We start from the raw sequence: 8,613 nt of genomic DNA, 5'->3' as shown, positions 1-8,613 counted from the left end.
TCAAGAACGAAACGGCACATTCCCTCAAAGGAGGCCCTCCAGATAGTAACATCGACAGTACAGCTTTCTGCGGCTATTTAGCCAAGGCTAAACAAGAGAGAGAAGGAAACGGTCCTCTGTTCCCGTGCTGGCATCCTTATCCCGAACAAGGATCACCTCACCTCTGACGCCGTTTGGACAAAGACGGTACCCTCTTTGCCCTGGCTCGCCCCACTCTCTTTGGCTTTGGCAAGGGACAGGCAGAGAAAGAAGCATGCGGAACAACCCCAGCCAACACCTCCCCCCACGCACGACGAGGACTAGCAGCCGGGCTTGCCATGGTTCGTTTGTAATCCTCTGAAGGCAGGCGCAGCAACAAAAGAACCCTCACGCAGCACAGGTGCACGGGTCAAGAAAGGACCGGACACGTATCTCAACATCTCAACCAAAACCAGTCTCGGGTCGCTGGGGGCAAGACGGGTAGACACTTTCTCAGTGATGGATCAGTGTCGTAGCCTGGTGGCAGAATATGAACTACTCGCAAGATGGCGGCAGTGGAACCGCCACCTTAAGTTCAGTGACCTCCACATCGCGCGGTTGGAGCTTCCCATGTCAGAAGTGACACACCGCACACGAAGGCCAATGTCTGTGCAGAGCTTGATAAGGTGGAATACGAAGTCCTTGAGCACATCTCCACTGACGTAAGCACCTGTGTAATGAAAAGCAATTACTTGTTTCCAACGGGTATTTGTGCCACCCACCATAAAGACAAGCGCATGCTTTGCTGGCTGGTCAGATGAAGGCAATGTTATCATTCCAAGCAGAGTATCGTTGCCACGGTCAAGTTCTATCCCACTCCGGATTTCCATCTCATCAAGAAATAGTATGCAATCTTTTTCCATATCTTTCATTGAAGATATTTTTGTTTGCATTGCAGACAATATTTCATGCAGCACGCCAGGCTTGAAAGACAGATGCTGCAATCTTCTACATAGTGTGCGCCGTGATGGCAGGGGGTAGCCTTGCTCTATGAGGAGGTCATAACCTGTACTTCCACAGGCGAACTTGAGTTGGAGTGCCTTTTTTACTGTGTCGGCACTCCACGTGCGGCATGTTCTATCCTGCCTTTCTACAGCTGTCTTCTGGTCTTCGTTCAGATATTTCAAGTTGGCAGTCAACATTGTGACCTTTGTTTCTAGCTTGGCTGCTTGCCTCGTAGCAGTCCTCATCTTCTTTTTAGCGCAGACAGACTTTCCTTAAGCTGAGAGTTTTTCTTCTGCATGTCCTGGAGAGCTTTCCGCATTTCGCTCGTTGACAGTGAGTCAACATCCAGGATGTCACAGTGCTCCTTCTGTTCCTCTTCTGTGCTATCGCTAACGCAGAGTTCACCTGTGTCTAGCTCCTGATCGTTGGGAGATGAAGGTCCGGGTGAGGCAATATCTGTCGACTGAAATGATTCGGTAGCTGAAGTTGCAGAATCAGCTAAACTTCGTCGCCTCACAGGAGGTTTCCTGCGTTTCGGTTGCGCTGCATGGAGAAATAAAGGCATTCATATTCAATAAGCATAACGCTTAATTGTAATTGGAAGCAACACAATGACTCAAGAAATCATTACTTACGTCTAAAATCAAAGAGAGTCGGAACTGCAGTAGACTTCAGCAGCCGCCGCCCGTCTTGTCTGGCATTTTCGTACTGGTCAGGCTCAAAGTGACGCTAGAAAATGTTAACACGGAAGCAATCTTAGAGACAAGCAGGCCACACATGCAAGCACACAGAGTAAGCGGGACAGGCTCTTCTGAACTATCATGCAGAGGCACTTATATTCACGAAAGTGTCATTGACACCACCGAGCTGATCACTGCTAACATTTTGGTTATTTACTGGGATGCTGAAACAAATTCGCATAATCGAATTTTCGGCTTATACCACCTCGATTATTCACGTACCGCTATCAGGATCGCAGTGAAGGTGCACTGAGTCGCGACACGTTGCGCGCACTAAGTAGAGCGACATAAGCATGCGCACCTGCAGCTGCAAACAAACAAGACAGAACAGTAAAGGGAAAACCAGCGAAGGCACCTAAGTCTCCCTACATAGGCTTTCCAAAAATATATGACTAAATAATGCAGCGTAAACAGCAATTGAATTACAATTAACTAACAGTAATTAATTGAAACCTCTAATGAGCGCAGCGTAGTTATACTGGACATAAGCTATCCAACGATATAACACTTGCGGCTGTATACTAAACATAGGCTGCACAGCCACCGCGGACACATTCTGTACACGTCACGTATGAAGAAGAAATGCTACGCGTTAAACGACGGCCGACCAACTTAGACAACTTCCCTATCAAACTACGAGTCACAAGCAAGCTTCGATCACATACCTCGCATATCTTCGATGTGTCAGTCGCTTTCCACTTCTCCCGCTTCACTTGAGCCTCCCACTTCTTTCTTCTCTCAGGGTCTCGGGGAAACCGAAAAGTCCGCAGTCCTTTTTTCCATGAGCCGCTGCACAGCGGAACGCAGCAGCCCGTCATTCTCTTATCTTGTTCACCCACCCACGGGCGAACGATAAGAATACTGTTACACTGCAAGAACGTGCGCGAAAATGTGTTCAATGTCGGTTGCTCACGAGAGCACGAAAATGCCGCCTCACCAACTCGTCGACCGCACGGGAGACACGTGCAACGGGCAGCAACGTCGAACCAAAATGGCGGCGCGTCTGCCGAACGGCGGCGCGGAGCGTTACAAAGGCTGTCACCACCCTGAACGGCGGCGCGGCGGGCAGGCATCGAGGCACCCTAAGGAAAGGTGCGAAGCGTGTGGCTTGCGCTTGCTCGAGGGGGTCGCGCGGCGCCACGAGCAGACGATTTTCAAGGCTACCGAAAGTGTGCCCGTGACGTCGTGGCTGCCGTGGCTCCAGCGAATGACAGCGTGTGGTGGCCTGACGACGTCACGGGACTAGTGACGTCTATTTTCCCGATTTTAGTTTCAAAATCGGTCACTGCGAAAACACCAATCGGCCCGCGAATTTTAAAAAAACATGGTTTTTAAAGATTCACAATAAATTGCCGGCTCAGTTCCGAAGAGACATATTTGGTGTGAATGTGTCTTAGCATCATTTCGAAGCACTGAAAACATTTACAAGCGACTTTTAATTCGTTGCATAGTCCCTTTAAAATGCAATGCCATTTAGTCTAATGTTATTTAATGTCGAATAAGTGCGTAAAATTCTTGCAATTTTCCTGCCGAAACTCCGGCTCGAACTGGTTCTGTTGCCCTTGTTCTGTTAGTCACCTTCTAGAATGTTCGAGTACCATCCATTGTATTGTTATATGAGATTATAATAATCGATCAGAGAAAGCCAACTTACTCCATTTTCATGGGTTGGGGTACTTTGAAAAATTTAGGGTTAATTATATAAGAATCCCCGGTGGTAGACGCCCAGACCCCGGCAAGAAATCGCGGAAACAGTGAACTAAAGGTAACCCCTCTTACATTTTCAGTGCTTGAACCTGAATGCTCGGAGCGTACTAAATAAATTAGATGATCTAGAAAGCATAATAGCACACAAACCACATATAGTAATCATAACAGAAACTTGGTTATGTACAACCTGAGGTCGGCGATTTCGAAATAACACGACCAGGATAGTGCATATACCGTAAAGGCAGAAGTTCTAGGGGTGGCGGAGTTGCAATAATGTTTAAAGAACCATTGCAAGCAGTTAGCTTGCCTGACATACCTGAAATAGAGTGCGCTGCGGCTAAGATCTGTTTAAGGGATCTTAACCTTATCATAGGGGCGTTTTATAGGCCTCTTAGCTCTGATAATATGTTCTTCGAAAAATTTAATGATTTCCTTTGTGCGGGCAAAAAACCTCCTTCAACATATTAATCGGCGGCTATTTCATTATTCCGTCGACTGGCTGAGAAAGCGGATTTTCTGAACCACTGTCCAAATCTGCAGAGCCCTTCACTGACTTAATCCTTTTTAATTATTTAACCCTGCTTGTAAAGCAGCCCACGCGCATTCAAAATGGCTCAATGTCCATTTTTGATTTATTTCTTTTGTCTGATGGACTGCTTCATCGTGGCCCAAAACTGCAGATCGTGGAAGGCATATCAGACCATAAGATGATATGCTTAGCCTTCAAACTCAACACTGTTCCTAAATGAAGAGGTATCTGAAGTCAGTGCTTGCGACCTGGAGGCTTGCCACAGGCTTCCTGCAAAACGGAACAAAATACCGGCCATGCTAGTTAGATTTGAGAGGCAAGAAGTTAGGGATGAATGGTTGCGGCTGAAAGGTTCTCTAAAGGATTGCACTGACGACATTTACTTCTGTGAAAATTTAACCCGTAGAGCCAGATACCTCCCACAGGCAAAAAAGGAATGGGCTAAAGTCAACAATCACAAATTCGTTTGGGATGCCCATGGCAAAATCCTTGTGCGCAAAAAGGAAGGCGACCCTGCGTGTGTCGTTAGTTCTGTACATGACTTGGCAAAGCTTGCTTCTTAGGCTGCTGCACTCCGTGAATTTTTGTGAGACTTTTTCTTTATGGCCTCTAACAGCTACCCATTGCCATATGAAATACGCAATACTCATTCACAAGAGTGGTTTCATCAATCTGTTTTAAAATGCTTTCATTTGAATGCACGATCAATAAAAAATAAATATGAGGAATTTAATATTCTAGTTGACAGCTTTGGTTTCAGCCTGGATGTAATCATGCTTTCAGAAACGTGGCTCAGTGAAAACGGTGATTTTTGGTTACCTTCTTTTTCAACATTTGCTATGAATCGGCGCACCTCACGCGGTGGTGGTGTCTGTATTCTTGCCAGTGATAAATTAAACTCCGACATTCTTGATGTACTTTGCTGTAGTTCTGCTGATGTTGAAGTTGTGTCAGTCCTAACCAATAACACAGTTTTGTCCGTGTTCTACAGACCACCGAAAGGTGATGTGCCCTGTTTTCTAGAATACTTTGAATTTTTCCTTAAATACATTACTGAACATAAATATCATGCGATCATTAGTGGTGACTTCAATATAGATATGATGACCACTACACCTAACAGTGAGAACTTTGACATGCTTTTGAAGTACTTTGGTTTCACTATTACTACTTCGAAACCCACTCGTGTGACAGAAACTCTAATAGACTTATTCATAACGAACATTGTAACCTCATCTATATGTTGAGGTGTCACGTGTTGTGATCTTAGCGATCACATGGGCATATACTTTTTGTGCAGGAAAATAATTCGCAAGCGAACATCCCATCTTCCGCATTCAACTCAACACATCACACCAACAGCTCTCGAAAGTTTTCGTGCAGATATTTCATTGATTGACTGGAGAGACGTACATGCCATACCTACTGCAAACGAAGCATATAATTTATTCTTAGAAAAGTTCTGTGGTGCGTATAAAAGGCATATTATTTATAAAGCTAGAAAGACTTCTAATAAGATAAGGAAACCCTGGATATCACGAGAAATGTATCGCCGTATAAAAGAGAAAAACAAGTTGTACCAATCGTTTATTAAATCAAAAAGTCCTGCTTGTTTGGCAGAATTCAAAAAGTTTAGAAATAAACTGAACACCGACATTCGCAAAGCAAGAAACACTTATTATGAAAAGTACTTTGATTCACGCAACTGTACAGATGGTCTATGGAGAAAAGTTCGCTCGCTGGATGGCTTTTCTTCTGACAATAAACCGGTAAACAGTATTACATATAAAGGCACTGACTATAGTGGTAATAGTCTTTGTAATGCTTTTAATGAATTTTTCACATCTCCGCATAGCACTCCTACAGATATACGATCATTTCCCAGAGAGAGGCATCTGCCTACCCTTTTCCTACAGCCTGTTTCTGTAAATGAGATCATCTCTGTCTTTAGTGAGATAAATAACAGCACCTGCTGTGATGTTAATGACATCCAGATAGCTCCTGTCAGGCACGTAATTGATATTATTGCCCCTCCGCTTGAACATATTTATAACTTATGCTTAGAAACCGCTACTTTTCCACAAAACATGCAAACTGCAAAAGTAATAGTTCTTTTTAAAAAAGGAGATAAAAATGACCTCTAAAACTACCGACCAATCAGCATCCTGCCAGTCTTTTCAAAGGGCCTTGATAAGGTGATACATGCGCGTCTTGAGAGGTTTTTAGAAGCTCACAACCTAATTACAGACTCTCAGTACGGATTTAGGAAAAACATATCAACAGAACTCGCTCTACTTCATCAAAAAGAATTCATATTAAATAATTTCGAACAGAAGAAGATTGTAATTGGAGTTTTCATAGATTTCACAAAAGCATTTGATCGCATAAATCACAATATACTGTTTGATAAACTAGAATATTATGGAATAAGAGGGAAATCGCTTTAGTTAATGAAATCCTATTTGTCATGTCGCACACAGTACGTACAGATTAATAACTTTAAATCAACAGTGAGACCGATTCAGTCCGGAGTGCCGCAAGGCAGCATATTAGGTCCAGTCCTATTTAACATTTACATTAATGATATTGTTGCCCTAGACCCTACAGCGCGTTTCATAATCTACGCAGACGACACGAGCATATTCATCCCTGGCAGCAATTCTGATCTTACACCGCGTGTTCAAAACATATTAAATGCGCTGGAATCCTGGTCAACTTCGAACCTGTTAGCCGTTAATGTGTCGAAATCAGAAATTGTCATTTTTTGTCCTAAAAACAAGATATGTCACCTATCAAACGACCTTTACTACAAGTCGAATAGAATTGAAATAGTACACTCATTCAGGTCATTAGGTGTAGTTTTCTCTGAACACATGCAGTGGGATGAACACATTCATGATATATCATTGAAATTATCAAGAGCTATTGGTCTTGTTTACCGCCACAGGAATTTATTGCCACAGACAGTGAAAATAATTCTGTACCGCGCCTTATTCTGCTTTCACTTGAATTACTGCACACTAATATGGGCCACCACAACAAACACAAACCTACAGAAACTGTCAGTACTGGAAAAAAGATGCTGAGAATAATATATGGGTTACCATACGGACACACAACCAGGCACTTGTTTACCACATTCAGCATTGTAAACGTCCAGAAAATATATAATTACAGGTTAATTAAATCTTACATAACTGAACAAAAAGCCTACTTAAACACAATTACCCACTTAGCCTCACTTCAGGATTTCCAGACTCCATACCCACAACGTCACAAACCACACTGGTCTATACCTCTTACAAGAACAAATTACAGACACCAAATGCTTCATTACCGTCTCCCGCTACTTTTAAACATATTTATTGATTCAAACATTGATGTCCTTCATATTCCATTTTCCACCGTACGTGATTTTATAATTCAAAGCTTGTAATTATACTCATTCTTCATTATAAGCAGCACTAACACCACTTTCGGAATGAAGCCTTGCATTGTGTTATTTTTGCTTTACTATGTGTGTTAATGTTGTATTACGTGTTGTTAATTCTTTTGTTGCACTTTCGTTTTTGTTTCTGCTGCATATGTACAGTATATACAGAGCGCAATGTGTCTGGCTGTATGCTACTGCCTGAGGTGGTGAGAACTCAGTCAAGCGTCCTCGCTTTTTTTTCACCACCTCCATCATTTGTTATGATGGAAATAAACATTATTATTATTATTATTATTATTATTATTATTATTATTATTATTATTATTATTATTATTATTATTATTATTATTATAAACGTGCATTTCTAAATTTTTCGCGTGCCGATGACGTTGATATTTTGAATGCGTTAGACAGCTTCTTTTCCAACTTCCTCTCTCTTTCCGAGACATGTCCTGTCGACCGTTGATGGTTAATCTTCAAGAATTCGGTGTTAAAGTGTATAAATGATTTCGTGCCATGGACTAAAAAAGGTGTACATAACGCAAATCTCTGGATGTCCAAAGAGATTGCGCACTTAAAGCAGAAAACAAAAATAACATAGGAAACAAATCCGGAATTTTCCCTCTGCTTCTAATATGCTCAAGCTTTCACACATGCGTCTTCAGCTGTAGGGATGCATAAGAAAAGCAAAATATAATTATCATAATGTAACCATGAAAACTTTCCTTGTCTCATCGCCTGCCAAGTTCTCCCAGCATTCTAAACCCAGAAAAGACCAATTCTGTTGTATGTGTATCGATGGTGCAACTGTGACTGACAAGTTACAAATTGCGAATGCATTCAAGAAATTTTTCTGTTCCATATTTACATTTGATGGCGGCAAAAGACCACACTTCACATGCCTTGGTAACACTTCCGCTATAAGTGATGTATCTATATCAGAACAAGGTGTCCCGTTTTTCCTGAACATTAATACAAAAAAGGCACTCAGAACTGATGGGATTCCAAGCGCCTTCCTGTACAGGTATGCAGAGCGGTGCTCCAAATACTTATCTGTTATTTTTAAAGCACCTTATCTCAAGCAGCGCTTCCAGTTGACTGGAAGTATGCGAAAATTACGCCCATACCGAAAGTGCAAAACAAATTACTCCTAGCATCTTACAGACGAATTTACAATTTCTCTGTTGAGCACAAGCGCCAAAATAATGGAACATATAATTTTCAAACTAATATCTTTT

The 8,613-nt window shown here is 42.3% G+C and overlaps 2 protein-coding genes across 3 annotated transcripts in view; both read right to left on the bottom strand.

Annotated features, from left to right (window-relative positions):
* Positions 1-1,079: 1,079 nt before the first annotated feature.
* Positions 1,080-2,779, bottom strand: LOC149354968 (uncharacterized). Its single transcript, XM_089583575.1, has 4 exons — positions 2,641-2,779; positions 2,369-2,572; positions 1,599-1,692; positions 1,080-1,506 (listed from the first exon to the last, which is right to left on the bottom strand). The coding sequence occupies exons 2-4, from the start codon at positions 2,519-2,521 to the stop codon at positions 1,205-1,207; spliced, it is 549 nt and encodes a 182-aa protein (XP_089439701.1). The 5' UTR covers positions 2,522-2,572; positions 2,641-2,779; the 3' UTR covers positions 1,080-1,204.
* LOC149354967 (uncharacterized) overlaps positions 2,260-8,613 on the bottom strand; it is a 38,491-nt gene continuing 32,137 nt past the window's right edge. Inside the window, exon 5 of one of the 2 annotated variants that reach the window (XM_089583578.1) lies at positions 2,260-2,492. The gene's annotated coding sequence lies outside the window, so the exon portion shown is untranslated. Of the gene's footprint in view, positions 2,493-4,156; positions 4,213-8,613 lie in introns of those variants that run through there. The other variant, XM_089583577.1, reaches the window with a different exon arrangement.

Source organism: Amblyomma mixtum, chromosome 3 (assembly GCF_055824585.1).
Source record: "Amblyomma mixtum isolate Tamu chromosome 3, ASM5582458v1, whole genome shotgun sequence".
NCBI classification, from domain to species: Eukaryota; Metazoa; Arthropoda; class Arachnida; order Ixodida; family Ixodidae; genus Amblyomma; species Amblyomma mixtum.
The sequence above is the reverse complement of the archived record's forward strand: the minus strand, read 5'-3'. Positions and strand labels throughout refer to the sequence as shown.